Here is an 18707-nt window from a genome sequence, read left to right as displayed (position 1 = left end):
TCACATTCTCTATTTCTCTCTCTCTCTCTCTCTCTCTTATCAATTATATACAGAACTTGTCAAAATAAGAAACATAATCCAACTCAGCACTCTGTTGAAAATGGTATTTCTACAATTGCCAACCACCCAGGATATTAATCTGTGCTGTATTATGAAAATATAATCCTACAACAATATTATCCCTATTAAATCAAGCTTAAAAGCAACTAAATAGTTCTTAAAATTTATTTACAGTCTACAATTAAATGGAGAAGGGTTTAAATAAATTATATTAGTTTAATTTTGGATGACAGCCTAGAAAAATACAATGCTTAGGAAATTTTGATAATGGAAACATTGTATTAAGAAAGTAGAATGAAGTATCTAAGAATTATCCTGCCCATGAGGAAAGTCATAATAAAGAGAGAATTTTCCCTTTAATCTTTTGCACCAGGAGGAAGCCAATTTTTAAAAAAATCTTCCCCACGTAACAATAGCGACCCCAAACCAATGTTATTGATCAACAAGCAGGAAGTTTGTTTCCTCACCTGGCACAAAATAATTCAAATAATTTTGTTTTACTTTATGAAGAAACTCCAGTATTTCAGTATTACTGAAAGTAATACAGTAGTTTATGTATCCAAGTTCAATTCTAGCAGCCAAAATAGGAAGGGGACATAGTCGCATTTCTTGCCAAGAGCTCTTCTCTAAACCATGTCTTCTCCACAAAATGCTCAGTACAGAAGCATGATACCTCCCATCTGCAAAACACTGATTACTGGAGGTTTTTCTACTTAACATTTCTTTAATACTCACTTGACCTGATTTACTTGGCTCAACCAAGTTACTGAAGATTTCTAATGGATACATACATTCCATTCAGTCTTCTCCCTCAATGTGATATCTGAAAGCACCTGCTGTTGTTGATAACTTGAGATCCACATTCCTTTATAGATGTTCTTTTCTTCTTTCAGCCTCCACTTTGCAGACCCAGCACAGTGTACCTCCCACCATATCAGCATCTACTATGCCAATTCATTGTCATTCCTGCTAGTCTGAGTGCTCAGGGATGGCAAGAATAGGTAATTTCATATTTGATGAATATAACACTGAATAAAGTGTCTGTCACATGTTGGTCGTCAATCAACATTTGATTTAAAAAGAGTCATCAGGGGCTGGGATTGTAGCTCAGTGGCAGAGCGCTCACCTAGTACATGCAAGGTGCTGGGTTCGATCCTCAGCACTGCATAAAAATAAATAAATAAATAAATAAAATGAAGGTATTGTGTCCAACTACAAATAAAAAAAAGTATATATTTTTAAAAGAGTCATCAATCAAAGACCTCAAAAAAGCTATAAAAGCTGTTTCTCATCTAAAAAACGTTAGACCTGTTATTGATGATGGAAGTATTAATTTAATATAAGGAGTGAAGACTGAGTGAAGTTTATATTTTTTCCACATTTTGGACTCAATAATATATGAATCTCAGTAGTTAGAGGTAAGAGAAGGAAGTCTTTCACAGGACTCCTGGCTTGATGTGGATGTCCTTCCCCAGGAGAATATAGCTTTGTTAGGTAATCTGTCACTTGGTGGATAGTAAGAAATAAAAATTTATCCTTGAATGAATGTCACAGGCCAACGTTATTCTCCGGTTGAATAAAGGACATTCTCATTGAGAGAGAAGAATGGTCCAGAAGAAATAGTTACAAAGCCCTTCCCTATGGAAATGTTTTTTTCCAAAATACAATTGGCTGTCACTCTCATTACTGTTTCAAAATTCTCCTAGGACTTTGAACTCTTTCCTAGACGTAAATCAGTCCGTTTTTAAATCTTCTTTAGGCCAGGAGACATAACTGACTCCCTCCTAGGTCAAGTTAGTATTGTCCAATTCATGTTCAACAGCTTTGCTTTTTAAACATATTCTGATTCCAATACAGATTTTGTACATTAGAAATTCCTCTTTGCACGGGGGATGTGGCTCAGTGGTGTGGCACTTGCCTCTTATGTGCAGTACCCTGGCTTTGACCCCCAATCCCTATCCCAACCCCCAAAAAGGGAGAGGAAACTAAAAAGCGAGGCTTCTCTTTATACATATACACCCCAGTAAATCAAATTAAATATTATATATACAATGGGAAATAAAATTCTAGAATAGGTGTCAATGGCGTGGTTGTTGTTCAGGATGATTCTACCGATGTTACCTCCCAGGGATTTTCTTCTCTTTATGCGAGATGAATCTGTGCTGGGGCTGCCTGTGGATTGTCCTCTCAAGGAGCCCTCTTCTGAGTGTAAAGAAAAAGAAGTCTGATCCACGTCAGTCTCACTGTCATGGTAACAACCATCGAAGGCCATGGCTTCAACTGCATCAATATTATATATTCCAGAAATCTGTCAGAAAAGACTTTTTTTAGTTGGTCAGGAATATAGTTTTATGAATAGGAATTATAGTAAAAATGTAAATGAGATTTTTAAAATAGTTTCTATAGTTAAGAATGCTTTGCCTGTAATAAAGAATAGAATTCTACCTTTGCTTCTTGCATCTGACTACAAGTCATTTTAATAATAAATGGAAAACACTATCTTGCAGACTTGCACATACTGATTTAGTAAGGAAATTTAAATTTATTCCCATAGAGGTAGTTGAGCATCATACAAGTAAATGTCACACTACCATAATGCCAATGTTTTCTAATTTAGTCCTGGCCTGCTAGACTATTACTCCTTGTGCATATTTTCCTCTTTATTTTTCTTTCTTTTTTTTTGGAATAGTATGAATCATTTAACATAAGTTTGTAAGTTAAAGTTGAATATGATTTATCAGAACATCAATGTAAGGCGATTGGATTTGCTTTTCAACTTATTTTCCTCTTGAGAGAGAATACAGCAGTATGCCCAGTCAGTGTGATTTTTGTCCCCAAACAGAACATATCATCCGGTGATCCATTTATCTTAAATTAGGAATGATATTTGCTACTCTTTTAAAATGCAAATTAGTCTGGTCTTCTATTTTTTTCTTAAAAGCACCTATAAATGATGCTAATACAGTCCAATAAACATGAAATTGACTTTTTTTTTTAAGGAACAAATTATGAGTGCATCTGGCTTTTGTATCTGGTTGGATCTGAACTGAAATTTTTCTTTAAGGTTTAACTCTGAGGGAGATAGTTGTGCTCACTAGTATAGGTAGTATCTAGGAAGCAGCCGTTAGTAATTGTTTTTTGAGAAGACAAAAATCACTTCTTGATCTATAGGAAAGTTGAAAAATGAGCAAATATGGAGAGGCTACTCTAGACAAAATCATTCAGAGTTTTGATATCAAAGACTGCAGAGTAAGTTGTTTCAAGATGTGTATTTGGTTTATAAAAACCTAACGTTTTACTGAATTCAAAAGACACGAAGGCTGTGTTGTGTAGTCAGTGAACTAATCAGGGACCCATACTTTGAGTGGGGTTGTCCTTTTTTGTTTTAATTGTAAATATTTTCCATAATAAAATGAAAATGGACCAAATAACCATGCAATGAGATCAAGACTGAATATGACCTTACGTAGTCAATAATATTAATAATATATTCAACTATTGATCTGAGCATGGAAAAACTATGTACAGCTTCGTCAGTGGTTTCCCTTGCCATCCAGAATACTGCTGAGTCATCATACTAGCAGATTTCTTTTTTAGCTGAACAAAATAGTCATTAGTGTGATTAAAAAAAGACAAATCTTGGAAGAATAAGGGTGTCATTGTCTTTCACTATTATGGTAATCTAACATGTAATTGATTAAAGCTTGTAGTCTTTACCAACTTTCCAACAGGCTGCTATTTTTTCACAAGTTTATAAGTCACTTGGCCAATAGAAGGAGTTTTAGAACTGGTCTCTCATTTTTCATTTCAGGATATAGATAAGCACATAGCTAAGGCATATTTCATATAAGCTATAGTATATCTATATCTGACTATTTTAGACTGAGTTCTAGGTCCTGGAATTAGGAGAACCTTTGGTAAGGGACAAGAAAAAAGTGCCTTCCTTTCTCCTTACCAGACAAAGGCCAATACTAGAGATAAATTTTCCACGGTCCTTGCTGTACTCTCAGCTCTTGATATCTATGGGGTGTGAGAGCAGCAGAGGTGGTGGTGGTGGTGATGGTGGTGGTAAGAAGGAGCTTTGCCTGACTTCATAATTTCATAGGGAGGATCTCCACTGGCCCAACATTCTAGGCCTTTCTCACCATAGGTGTCTGGGGAAAGGAGCTGGCATGTGTGACTCAGACCCTTTTGAGTCTGCACATTGGGATCCACATTTGTTCCAGGACTGTTTTCTGAAATGATGTAAAAGGAGACAGACCTAACAGGGGGAACCCTAAATTGTTTAGTTTTGCTAGTGATGAAAAGAGTAAGTACTTTTAATTCAGTGATGAAATAAATATTAGTGAGCCCTGCTCTCTGATCTAAGCAACATTCAACAAACTAGGTTATCAAAAACTAGTAGTAGTAGTCAAATAGTAGTAATCAAATGTATGACTCTCACATCTTGCTCTTTCTTTGAAGCTGGTTTCAATTCAACTTTAGAGGTTTAGCCCCTAAACCTGTAGACATATGCTTTTACCTCCTCTCTAGGACATCCTACTCCTTCAAAAGCCTCTCATCTCAAGCAACCTTTGTCTTCTATCCCTATGAAAACTCCTTCTCCTTTAAACTGTATGCTGTTAACACCAATTGTAGTAAGAACATACATGTGCACTTTATAGTTTACCGAGATTTCATACCCATTCATTATATCATTTGACCTTCACAACAGCTCTGTGAGATAAACGAGTCAGCCTAGAACACAAAGCTGGGAACGGATAGAATTCTGTCTGGCATCCTTTCTTGTAAGTCTAGATCACTTCTTCATTTCCTCCCATGGGTCTATGATGGTAAGTAAGAAAATTTCTTTGGGATAACTGTACCTTTAAAGGGAGAATGCTTAGAATGGTGGTTTCCAGGGGGTTTAGGGAGGAAGAAATGAGGAGTTGTTTAAGGGAAGTTTCAGTTCATTAGAAAAATCTCTGGAGATTGATTATGCAACAACAGGAATTTAAATACCAAACTATACATTTTAAAATAATTAAGATGGGAAACTCCAGGTTGGGCATGGTAACCCCAGCTACTTGGTAGACTGAGGCAGGAAGATCACAAGCTCAAGTCCAGCTTGAGTAACTTAGTGCAACCCTGTTCAAAAAGAGATGGGAAATTGTAAATTATGTGTATTTTACCATAATTTAAAAATGCTTAAAAAACATTAAAAATAATTAAAGCATTAAAACACTTATTAACTCAAAAGAATCTCTTCATTTTCATACTTAAGAAAATTCTGTATGATATTATCAAATGAAAAAAAAAAAAAAAGCCAGGTAGCACGAAAATGCCCGTTGTATGGCAGGTGACAACAGGGAAACATGGATATTTTGGAGTCAAAGGACTAGATGGAGGTTGGCCAAAATTACTTCCATGCCTATTTCTTGGGTTTACAACTTTCCAAATTGAAACAAACAAACCAAAAATTCTTTCCCTCTTGACACATTTTTTCCCCATCACTGCTTACTTCACAGATTATCCAAATCATTGCTATTCTGGGTGTGGCTAATGGACTAACAGCATCAGTATCACCTGGAACTTGTTAAAAATGCAGACTCTTAGGTTATGCCCAGACCTGTTGGGTCAGAGTCTTGAGAAGAATGCTGCAGGTGATGTGTGCACACCACTGTGGCACATGGTTAATCTAAAAGCTCCTAGTTTCCTCACACCTGCATAACACCTCACCATGCTTATGTGTGTGTGACACATGGCCCCATGCTGTCAACAAAAGAAATTGTAGCATCTGCAATAAAATGAAATCAGCTCTTATTAGAACTTTGACTCAAGAGATATAAAATGAAAGAATGAAGTCAGCAGCCCAGGAAATCTGAATTGCAATGGCAGCTCAGTTTACCCTGAGCCTTCTGGCAAATCACTTTACTTCACTGAAACTCTTTTTCTTCATTTATAAAATAGAGATAATAATCCCTGTGAGACCCACGTTGGGGAATGGATATGAACTTTCAGATCAGGAATATGATGTAAAAGCACTCTGAAAGTACAAAATGCTCAGTAAGAAATCCAAAAGTTATTAAATAATATTCTGAAGTAAAAATAATAACATATATATGAATGTACACATACACACAGTCTCTTAAATAGGCTAGCAAAGGAGTGAATCTTACTAGTTAGGATTTGAAATACAATATTTTATGTTAGTTCTCACAAGAACAGGGAACTGATGTCCAAATCCTTGTGAAATGAATCAGACAGAAATCTATCCACATTTATAAAGCAATCTCCCTCCCTCGCCCCTCTCTCACTCACACACACAAACACACACACACAGAGACACACAAACACACAATAATACATACAGCCCACAAGGCACCTTATTCCTAGGATTTGGTGGGGGGGAACTTCCATCTTTGCTCTAGCACTTTTCTGATTGAAAGGAAGAGAAAAATATATTCCATCTCTTGGTGGAGAGAAATACCATTCATTGTTTGAAAGGATAGCATATGGAGTCAAAGAGATTCAGAAGCAAACCCTGATTCCCCTTTATATGTGTGACCTTGCCTGCACTTATTCTGCCTCTCTGAAATGAGGGTTATAAAATGCTGACCTCTTGGGGTTACTAGTAGAATTAAATTACATAATATGTGTTAGAAAGTTGGCATTATGTCGATATATTATGACCATTTATGCTGTTAGCTATCATCATCATCATCATCCACTTCAGAGGCTGTGATTTGTGCAACAATCTCTTTTTTCCAAAGGGTACAGTCAGGGGAGAGGGGCACACTCAGAGAAATCCTTTGTGCACTAAAACTCCCCATAAAGGGAATGAGGATGCTGAGGAAACCAGCCAAAGTAGAACAGAGATTAAAGTTCAAAATTAAATTGTCACTCTCCTGTAAATCTGACAACTTGCCAAGGCACATAGACTTAATACAAGGGCTTGTAGTTCTGTTGGGAGAGGTTTATAGAAGGGGACAGGGTTTCCCACATTGCAAAGGGATCTGATAATCAAAGCAAGACAGTACCTTCCTTCTGTTCTTGAATTGCTTTCGCTCTTCCATAGTGGTGAGGTAGTTCACAGCTGCATACTCAATGACTGACAGAAACACAAAGAGGGAGCTGACCCACAAGTACACATCCACAGCCTTGATGTAGGACACCTGGGGCATGGAGGCACTCACGCCAGTGATGATGGTGGACATGGTCAGCACTGTGGTGATTCCTGCCATTCAAGAATAAGGACAAGCTTAGTGACATTCATTTCCTGGATTTGGTGCTGGCTCCACCCAGCTGGTGCCTTTCTAGAACAATATCAGTCTGGAGATTAGCAATGGGAGGGATGGATCTCTGTATTTTAATCTGGTAGCTCAAGAAGCTCTCATTGGCTATTTCCACATCTTTTCCTTGCCCTCACCCCTATTGCCCACAATGTGTCCTTTATTTCATCTAGAAACACAGAGCAAGGCATATCTTCCTCCTGCCCTCAGATGGACTACTTCTAATCATCCCAGATAGGTAAAAATGTGCTCTGAGAAAGAAATCCCAAAGTCATTTCCACGTTAACCTTTCCCATTATTTCACAACTTTTCCTATTAAAGAAATTGTCTTCATGCCCACCTTTACTCTTTCATGCTACAGGGGAGCTCATTTCTTTTTATTTATTTCTTTTTGTTATTTTTGTTGTTGTTGCTGTTGTAGTTGGACATTTATTTATTTATTTTTATGTGGTGCTGAGGATTGAACCCAGTGCCTCGCACATGCTAGGCGAGCATTCTACTGCTGAGCCACAACCCCAGCTCTGAACTCATTTCTTTTTGAATGATGTTTGGTAGCATTAAGGATTACTGTTCTCCATAATGTTCTTTCAATACTCAAAATCCATCATGATTTTCTTTGTTCATTGTTAATGAAACTACAGTTCAACTGAGTATACATGTGCTAGTGGAGATTCAGCCCACTGTAAACATTTACGGAGAAACTGCTAAGTGCCAGTCCAATTATTTCCCTCTTCTGCATTCTCCACCTTCCTTCTCTTCTTTTCATCTCCTTTTTTGGGGGATCCCCTTTCTGTTCCCCTCTTTGTTCTCTTGCATGAGAATCAGAGGTGAAGAGACCAGAGTTCTGGAGGGCGATGGAGGAAGAAGTGACTCTGAGACTTCTTTAACAAAATCCTGGCTTTGAGAAGGGCCCTTCCATGTCTACCCTAATTTCTCAGAAGGTTATTGCAAGAGTCCTGTCTAGAGAAAAAACATAGTATTGTAAATATTTGAAATGTACACTGGCTGGTATGATTTTATTTCTTAACTTCCCACTAGGGAGGTGCAAATGGAATCCTTAATGATTTTTCAAAGTTGTGAAGAGTCCCGAACAGCAAGAAGAGCACCATGATTTATTCCTAAATGTACAGACACAGCGTGTGGACAGCTTTCACCAACACACCTCTGTCCTTTCTACAGTACTGCTGTGAGATTCCCATCTGAGCGAGCCCATATCAAACACAATGAAAACTCTATAGAGTCATTCAATTTCAAATGAAGTTTTTAGTTTGTATAATCAAGACAAGTACAAGCCTGTAATTTGACAGTCACCATGGGAGGACCCAGAATCTCACCTTGACATTGATCTGAACTCCAGAATAAGAAATCTACGTGTTATTCTAGCTCTTAACATTAAAGTCAGGCCACTGTCTCACTGAGTTCCAGGTTTCCCATCAATAATGGTAAAATCAACAATCTTTACATGAGTGTATATTGTTTGCATTCTCTGGCTTAAAAAATATTTGTTATAGAAATGTAGAGATGTGAAAATTTTTTATTAACATTACAGGGATAACTGAAGCCAAGATTATTGCCTAAAAACTGTTTGCTTTAGTTAAATGTTTACCTACCACACACTGAGGTAAGTATTAAGTAGCCACATGTTGCAGAAAAGAAATATGAGGGCTGGGGTTGTGGCTCAGTGGTAAAGCACTTGCCTAGCATACATGAGGCATTGGGCTTGATCCCCAGCACCACATTAAAAAAAAAAAAAAACTAAATAAACACATTAAAGGTATTATGTCCATCTGCAACTAAAAATATTTTTAGTAAAAAAAGGAATATGAGCTAAAGTAGTTAAGTAGCTCAAATTTTGTTAAGAAGAATTCAGAATTCAGATCTTTCCCTCTGAGTGCTGAACCTAAGTTTTTCTTTTTTTTTTTTTTTTTTTTGTACTGGGGATTAAACCTAGGAATGCTTAACCACTGAGCCACATCCACAGCCCTTTCTTATATTTCTTTATTTAGAGACAAAGTCTTGCTAGGTTGTTTAGGGCCTCACTAAGTTGCTAAGGCTGGCTTTGAACTTGCCATCTTCCTGCCTCAGCTCCCCAAGCCACTGTGAACCTATACTTTTTTACATACAAAGCAACTTTAAATATCTGCTCTGATTTTCTAAGATATGGAAGATAAAACTTCAATTTTTTTTCCTTCAGTACTGAGGATCAAACCCAGGGTCTTGTCTTGTGCATGTTATTCAAGCACTCTCACTGAGTTATTTCCCCAGCCCTTTCTATTTATTTTTTTAATTTTGAGACAGGGTCTCCCTATGTTGCTTAGGCTGGTCTTAAGCTTGCTGTCCTCCCTCCTGTGTGACTAGGATTACAGGCCTGAGTCACCATATTCAGCTTCAATTTTTTTTCAATAGACAAAAATATGGGCGTAGATAAAATAACGGTTTGGAACAAAGACACACATGTACATGGCAAAAACGCTTGCCATGTATTTGGATTTGATGAGTACTGGGCTCATAAAAAAGAGTTGCATTATTTATGTTGGCCAGAGAGCAATAAACTATCCATAGTTTTCTTTAATAGAGTGCTGAGTCTAACTAATTCACGATAGCTTTATTCATTTCAAACCCAGCGAACTAAGTTTTCCTTGGTTAAAATGAACAAATGAATTTAAAAAAAAGAATAAGAAAGTAGAGGGAAGTGATTGTTGGGTAAGGGGTTGAATGATGTGAAAACTCATATATAAATTCCTAAAGCAATAGAACTTGAAGTTAGGACTATAAAGCTACATTAAGCACACCTATTATGTCTTGAACCACCCCCTGGAAATACATTAATTTTGACAAACAGTATTCCTTACAGATCTATTAAAGTTAACATCCCTATAAAGGAGTTTTGAATTATGTGAAGTGACCATTAAGTTGAAGAAAGGTCATGTATTGAGATTAGAAAATTATCTTCCCATCTACTGATATTGCTATGCATAGTTAGGAAGGTGTTATGAGAAAATATTTAGTCTGGCCATTTATCTCCCCTGAGCCCTTACAGCTTCATCATATTAACTTTTAAGGATATGCATGGGGTGAATTAAGGACAGTCCAGGAGAATTATTCATCTTTATGTTTCACTGGCCATTTTTAGTCATGCATCGTGGAGAGGTTTGTTGACCAGTGTGAGAGCAGTAAAGCAGACAGGCTTCTCTCCTAGAACTACTGAGGTTGTGTACCACTCCTTCAGTAGCTGTATTGTGGATAGTTATTTTGAAGGGAGAGATTATCTCCATTTATCTTCAAACAAGTGAAAACATGTTCCTTACAGGTCTAGGGTGAAAGAAAATACAAAGAAGAGAAAGGAAGACAGGCAGGATATTCAAACACCCTATGGCTAGACACTAATAACCATTTGCCTTCAAAGACAGTACCAGAATCCAGTGACTATCAGAAGTTCTGGCCATCTCCATGATGGTTAAATGAATTGGTCTTGTCCCATTCCCTAAATATTCACTTTTCTAGGTAAATGGCATATCCTCTGTTAGAAAACATTTTTCTCTACAAGGGACTACATGCCTGAAAACATCGATTGTCTTTGTCTACCACATCTGTTTCCCAGTAAAGGCCCCATTATGTAATACATAGTATAGAAAATGGCATAATAACTTTATGCAGGGGCAAGCAAGAGTGATGGAAACGAGGCAAGGAGTAGGGAGGTGGAATAAGAAGATAATGATAGTCCTGCTCCTCCTTGATGAGTCTGAAAATAGCCTTGAATAACTCTGTAATCACCTCACGTTCTCTCTTCACCACAACAACTTGAGAAGCATAATATTTCTGACTCATCACACATTCCAAATTATGATAGCTATTGTCTATCATGAGAATTGCCTAATCACAATTGATACTTCCATGCAGTTCAGCTTCTATTGTTCTATACCTGAAACTTGACAAATGTGGGTCTTATCCAGAAAATGAATCATCCTTCATTGTTTCCAGTAAGTAACTAAAAACAATTATTAAAATCACTATGGGGTAAATGCTGGTGACATAACAGCTATATATTAATGTAAATTATGTATAGACTCTGTGCTAGTCACTGCAGGGATAAAAGGATGGCATAGTGATCCCTGTCCGTCAGGAGCTCTACTAATGGAGGAGACAAGACAGGTTGCCCCTGCCCACAGATAGAGGGAAACACAAAATGCCAAGTTGTTAAAAAATGAGAATGATCATGTGTGCTTGAAGCCATGGTCAAACACTTCTGGCTGCACGGAGATGACAGGATTTTGATGGAGGAACAGAAGTAGGGAGTACATTCTAGGTGGAGAGACAGCCAGAACAAATGAACTAAGAAATGACACCTGTTTGAGACCACTCATTATCCCAATTGGCTAAAGCTTTAGTTTAAGCATATTGGGAAAGGAGAGGGCTTCCGATTTCGCAACATTATTTGGTACTTATCTAAATTTCAAATTAAACCAAGTGTTTTGAATCTGGAAACTCTCAGGGCACCTTGGATTCCAAGCTGAGAGTCTTTACCTCATTAGCACTTTGGAATGGGGGGTGCATTAGTGTGATCACATTTGCATTTTGGAGATATTTTTCTGGTAGGAGGTTTGACCTGGATCAAGAAGAACAGGAGGTGAAATAATATAGGCAATTAGGAGGCCTATGCTACAGCTTAGTGTAAATTAGTAAAAGGTGTCCTTTCCTCCGGAGCACATTACTCCCCATGTGTCTCAAAGAGAAAGGGCTGGATTTCTCCTCCTCCTTATTCTCTTGAAAGATGACCCTAGGCAGGAAGTCCTCTGTTGGGACATTCCAGGGGGAAGTCAGCAAAGGTCACAGCACTGGTTAAAACAGGATAAACAGAAAACAGATGCTAAGTTGATTTGAAAACCACAAAGGTTTAGATACTTCAGAGCTACAGTTCTGTTGACCCCTTGGGGTTTCCAAGACTTTTTCAGGGGCTCTGGTTAGTAAAAATGAATATGACAATATTACCAAGACATTGTTTGCTTGACATTTTTACTGATGGTTCAGGATCCGTGGGGGTAACACTGCTGGTTGCCTCAGTGTGAACCAAGTCTGCAGCACCAAGCTGACCTAGTTGTCACTGTATTTTCCACCTCCCAGCACTCATAGCAAAAACTGTTAATTTTATTAAATTATGACTCTTGAATGCACACTGTAAAACAGTCTGGTTGATGAAACAAGAAATATATGTGAAATACTTCTGTATACTAAAATAAAAGCTGGTTCCTTCTCCTGAGAGGACCCACTCTCTCTCTTGAGAATGTCCCCCTTTCCCCTTACTCATCCCTTCTAATAAACTCATGCCTCTACTCTGAAAGGCATGCCTGGAATCTTTCTGTCATGATAGCCAGAATCAGGGTGAAGAGGGGCCTTCCTCACCTGTCTCAGCTTTGTGCATTTGATGTTTGCACTGGTGTAATGTTTGGTGTTTGCTGCCTGGTTATTGCGTATTACCCTGATTATTTCCTGGCTACTTTCTTTATTAGTCTCTTCTGAACCTCTATTCTCCACTTCAGATTCTTGGCAACTAGGGGAAACATCTTGACATTATTTATTTATTTATTTTTGGCTACAGCACACTCTAGTGAGGACCAAAAGATCTCTTGATTGAAACTCAGATGTCATAGCCCTTAGGTTTAAGAATTGAGGCTTTTACCCTTGGTCTTTTGGGGAGGGAAGCGGGCAAAGCTTGCCCACTGGCAACTGTAAAGGTTCTTGGCCTTAGGGAATGCCTTTGTGGAATATGAAGGCCAGCAATTATAAGATTTTGAACCTCAATACCCATTAGGGTGAGAAGACATTTTTTTCTTCCTGTTAGTCTCTCTTCTTTATCTCCAGACCAGTAGAACATCCTAGGACCTCACTCAAGACTTATATTGGTGGGAGCTCTAATTCACCTCTAAGCATGAGCCCTGCCTTCTGTATGCTTTGTCCAGTTACTCACCTGCCACCAGCTTGGACTTTTGGACTGCCCTAGTGCTAAATACTCTTAATGTTTACGCCCCACTGATAGAGAACTAGAATTTAGGGTCACTTCCCTCCCAACTTTACCCTGTCTCAGCAGGAAGTAGCTTGATCCAATCAACACCTAAACACTGTAAAAGAATTTAGGAATTTGAGTCCTCTAGGGAAGTAATGTTAAGTAGCTCATCAGCCACCAGTAGGTAAGGAAGGAAAGGACAATGAAGGGTGACTAAAATCCATAGGGAGCCTTAAAAATAAGGCAAACACCTGGAAGATGGGCCCAGGGGTGTTAAAATCTCTCTTAGCCAAAATTACATCCACTTAAAAAAAATATTGTTTCAAGATCATGTTACACTCTACTAGGTGGCTTGGACCCTCCTTTATCACCAAAGTTATCACAACCCCCAATCATTCTGACAATCAAAATATCTAAACTCTCACAAAGTAAGCTTGCTGAGGGCTGTTCAAAGTATAAAACAAAACAGGAGACCCAATTTCCTTAAACCTCCCAACTCTGAGCACCATGCCATCCTCTCTTTGAGGTGATCCATGAAATTTCTATGCTGTCATTTAAGTCAAGAGGTGAAACTTGGTGGGACTCTTTGGAAACTTCTCTCGGAATCCCAATAAAACTGGAGGACAGGAGAGGTGCAGTGGAGTTTGCCACTCTGAGAGGACTCACTCCTCTCTCTTGAGTGTGTCTTCTTTTCCCCTTTCCTGTTCCTTCTAGTAAACTCATGCCTGTTACTATACAAACAAACAAACAAAAACAAAAACAAAGATCCAAGTTAACCTGAAGGGGGAAATATATGTGAGTTTGTGATCCTTTTCAGAGGTTAAATCCTGTAACTCAGGGAGATAAAGATAATTTCTTCTAACCATAAAATCTGTAGGAATGTATGGCTAAGAATCCAATTAGAACCAGTCAGCATGGCCTAAAGTCACTGAGAGTTGTCAGGGTAGTAGGGACTTGAAAGTCTGATGTCATTCTGCTGTCAGTCAAGAACCTGGGTGAACTTTCTGGAAATTTCTCTGAGATCCACAATAAAAATGGAGAGCAGGAGAGGTACACTGTTGTCTCTTCTCTGAGAGGACCCATTCTCTTCCTTCAGAGTATCCCTTTCCCTTTTTCTATCCCTTCAATAAACTCATTGCCTGTTACTCTGAGTGACACATCTAAAATCTTTCTGACATGATCACAAGAATCAAAGTTCGAAGGGGGGCTTTTGCACTAGCTCAGTTTCCTGAATGCTCCAGTCCTGCAACAGAAGCAAGGATAAGAATTCAGTTGCCCTAGAGCCAGATGTTAAATGTTTGCAAAAATATAAAACAATGCTACACTGATTTTTTTGTTTAAAAAATTATTTTTATACAATATTTTATCATGTTAACTTGTAATGACTTTATTATTGCTATCCTTAAATTTATACATATATGTATATTATGGCTAAGAATGTTAGATATAATTCTCTTGGGTATTCAAGAATTTTTAAGAGTGTAAATTAAGTCCTAACACCAGAGTTTGAGAACCATTGCTGAAGACTAAGAAGGGAATTGAGGCTTCAAAGATAAAAGACTCGGTGAATTGTGGGCCCCTTAACAGAATGAAAAGTAAAGAAAGGAAATGAAAATGAGGTGGGAGGAGGCAGTAGTTTGTTCATTTCTGAAGATGCTGAGCTCCTTTAGAACCTGAAGGTAAAATCCAGCAGGAACTTGGAAATACTCATCTGGAACTTGAGAGAAAGATCTGACACAAGGACACAGATTTGTAATTTACCTTCATAAGGGTAGTAATTGGGGACCAAAAGGATTTGATAGGAAACTCCAAAATGAGCAAATCTTTGAGAGAGAGTTACTCACACTTAAGGAGTAAAAGGAAAAAGTAAAAAGTAGGAAAGAGAAATATATCTGCAGGAGGAGAAAAACCAGAGCACGGAAAACAAATGTATTGTTTGTCTGGTAATTTTCATCCAATACAAAGGACCAGGCATCAAGCTAGACAGTTGATACTAATTCTCCCATTTAAATTATCTGAGTGATCTTTGGAAGTATTAATAATAATCTCATTTTGCAGATGGGGAAGATGAGGCTGAACTCTTGACCACTGTCCTTGGTTCTGGACTTGGAGAGAATTTTTTTTTAAATTTTTATTTATTTATTTTTAGTCATACATGACAGTAGAATGCATTTTGATATGTAATACATACATGGAATGTACATACATCAATCATATTGTCTATTCTATTCTGCTGCCCTTCCTATCCTCCCTACTCCTCCCTACTCCTCCCCTCTTCTCCCATCCTTAATGGAGAGAATGTTTAATAAAGTCAAATTCTGCAGAGAAGGTGAAGCAGCTGAGAAAAGGCAAGTGGAGTAGGCAGAGATAGTCACAGGGACTTTCAGGGCATTGAGTGGCAGAGCATTTGGAAGACAGAGTAAAACATAGAGCAAAATATCTCAGAAAAACTTTGGGATGGTAAGAAGCTTAAGCCTGGAGAAGATGTAGTATGATAGGAATGCTTGTTCTATTTTAATAAGGGTGGGGGACCCTTTTATTTGTATACTATTTTACATAAATCTGCATAGAATTTTCTAATTCTAAGTGGACAGATGTGGATGTAAGAAGCATAGAATTCCAAGAACAACTTAAATGTAGTGTGTCCATGTTCTCCATTCATTTCCACCTGCCCCAGAACTGGCTCTTATAGCTGTCATTCTCATAGTGTTAAGATCAGGAGTCAACTTGAGGAATCTGACTGAAAATCATGTTCATAACCTTTCAGAGTGCCTTTCTCATCCTGCCTTTAGGGCTAGAAATGTGCCCCTCATCTCCTGTTTGGGTTTGTGCTGCCCTGCTGCAGTACTGAGGTCAGGACACTGATGCTCTGATGTGAAGACAGAGTCAAAATAATTTAATTACTCATTCAGATGGTATGTTTTCCTTGCAGATATGCAAACCTCAAATGCTTGCAGATTGAAGCTTTTAATAAGGGAAAGAGGTGAACAAATTATTAATATTAATAATTTATGTCTTTCAAATGATCTTTGGAAGTATGCATATAATTTGTGAACATTAACTTCAAAACCATCCTTTCTGGAATGAATTGTGTGATAATTGCAATGATTGTGAAGCACTTACCACAGTCTTCCCTCTAGATAGAGCATTACAGGTGAAAGAACAAAATTAGATGAAATGAGGGAGCTCTGCCCTGAACCAGTCAAGAAAGCAAGTGGGATTCACTCCAGTTCTCATTAAGTAACATGTCATCTAAGTGCTTAGCTTGGCACCTTCCACTTTGTAAGGACTCTATAACTGCTAAGTGGGTCTGAAATGGTTCCCATAAATCAGTGTGTGTGACAGGGGCATAGAAAATACTAGATGGAGTAGATAATCACCCCTGTATGGTGACTTAATGAGGCTGGCACTGTCTCTCCACCTGAGATCTCATGCCAACTTATGTGCTGCAGCACCTATCATTTCACTGTGGATGCTTCTGACTTTGGCCTTTGAGTTAAGCCCATATTTCTAATCAGCACTCACATTCCCAACTTCAAGCATTCTCTGCACCTCCCCCAGAAAATTATTAAGATACTAACAACATAATGTGAATTAGCTTAAAGTTTCTTTCTTTTATGATATAAGGGTTTTTCATGCAAAGCTAAATGACCACAGGTAAGGGAGAGGGATTCTTTGAAAGGAAAAGAGAGCCTTTTGAAGTAAGACTGTTTATGATTCACAATTCACCTTCTTACCATTATTCAGAGACGGATCAACAGCATAGGCTTCATTCCTAAAGTCTCTGTTCCCAAGAAAGGAGCCCAATTATAATTTCAATTTGCACTAGACGCTGGCAAAGTAAATACTGTAATCTTAATGTGCATAGCTAAGCATCCCCACTAAACCACCATTCTCTTCCCCCTCCATGTAATACTGTTTATATTTACCTCCTGGCCTTTCTCCCTTACTAGCATTTTACAAGATGTGGAAAGATTTATTTACCCAGGGACACTCTTGCAGGAACAGCTCTTCGGTCAATCCAGAATGAAACCCATGAAAGCATCACCATCAACATGGCCGGAAAATAGGTTTTTAGCACAAAGAAGAAAATGTGCCTCCTTAGCACAAAGTTGATGAAAAGTCTATAGTACCAACCTACAAAAAAGAGCCAAAGTTTCCATTAGAACAGGCTTCCTTCTGGCCATACTACCCTTGGTGATGTGATCTGCTTCTTGAAACTCAAAGCTCTTAGAGGATATGAAGCTGGATAAATGCAACTCTTTTTCCAGCCCTAGCTGGAACCCAAGTGAGCGTAGCACTCCACTAATGTTTGTTCCATGACCTAAACTTCAGCATGCTTAATTATTATTTTTTATTTGTAAATGGGCACAATACCTTTATTTTATTTATTTTTATGTGGTGCTGAGGATTGAACCCAGTGCCTCACACGTGCTAGATGAGCACTCTACCAGAGTCACAATCCCAGTCCCAGCATGCTTAATTATTTGACTCTGCAGTTCAGGGATGAATGGTAATTATATTATGTGAGGTGGCCTTTAAAGATAATATATTATACTTGCTGTGTTTTTACAAGAAGGACAGTCTTCAACGCATGATTGATGCTTGCATGTAATAGTCAACAAACCTTTCATTAGCTATAACAAATGAAGAGAACATTTTATCTAAAAGAAAAAGTTCACAGTAGGTACTAGGTCATTGCATTCTAACTTGGAATCTAGACATCTAGAAATTCAAATAGGAGAGAGAAGGCCATCCCTAAGTTATTTTCATTACTTTAAAGACTCATGAACACCGTAATGTGACTGTGATAAATCTGCCAAAAATAAACCAAAAGATAATGTTCTTTTCATGTTGTTGGAGTTATAGACTCTTATTGGTAGTATTTGTTATTGGTCTGATTAAAAGCACAAATTGTGGTCATATCCACACAAATATTTTGTTCAGGTTTCCCTTTTCACACAGATTAGAAGGAAGTATAGAGCCATTTTTTTGTGGAGGGGATCATATGTAGGACTTCTTTGAGCACCATTCTTAAATGACCACACATCAGATTTTATTTAATTCTTTACCTTGCTTTGCTTTTTTCTTTCTCACTCACATGTTTCCAGCTTATATTACCTTGCTTTATTTCACAATAACTGTGATGCCAACCTTTTAATCTTTACTAAAAACAAAGCAATGAATGATGAAGTGAATAAGCATGAAAATACACTTGCTATGAATAAGCGGTAAGATTAGTTTTTCTATGATAAATGCAGTTTATTTTCATTGAAATTATTAAAAACGGAGGCTATAGGTTATAAATTATAAAACAAAATCAGAGGTATTACAAAGTTATAGAACCTTTCTACTCGTTTTAGTAATGATTTTTG

General features: G+C 37.8%; 1 protein-coding gene across 1 annotated transcript in view; it reads right to left on the bottom strand.

Moving 5' to 3' along the window:
• Positions 1-2065: 2065 nt before the first annotated feature.
• Positions 2066-18707, bottom strand: part of Gabrr3 (gamma-aminobutyric acid type A receptor subunit rho3) — a 43940-nt gene continuing 27298 nt past the window's right edge. Inside the window, exons 7-9 of the mRNA XM_076868493.2 lie at positions 17317-17469; positions 7080-7276; positions 2066-2368 (exon numbers count right to left, since the gene is read on the bottom strand). Coding sequence (XP_076724608.2) covers positions 2066-2368; positions 7080-7276; positions 17317-17469 — 653 coding nt within the window. The remainder of the gene's footprint in view (positions 2369-7079; positions 7277-17316; positions 17470-18707) is intronic.

This window comes from Callospermophilus lateralis, chromosome 10, assembly GCF_048772815.1.
Source record: "Callospermophilus lateralis isolate mCalLat2 chromosome 10, mCalLat2.hap1, whole genome shotgun sequence".
Taxonomy (NCBI): Eukaryota; Metazoa; Chordata; class Mammalia; order Rodentia; family Sciuridae; genus Callospermophilus; species Callospermophilus lateralis.
The sequence above is the reverse complement of the archived record's forward strand: the minus strand, read 5'-3'. Positions and strand labels throughout refer to the sequence as shown.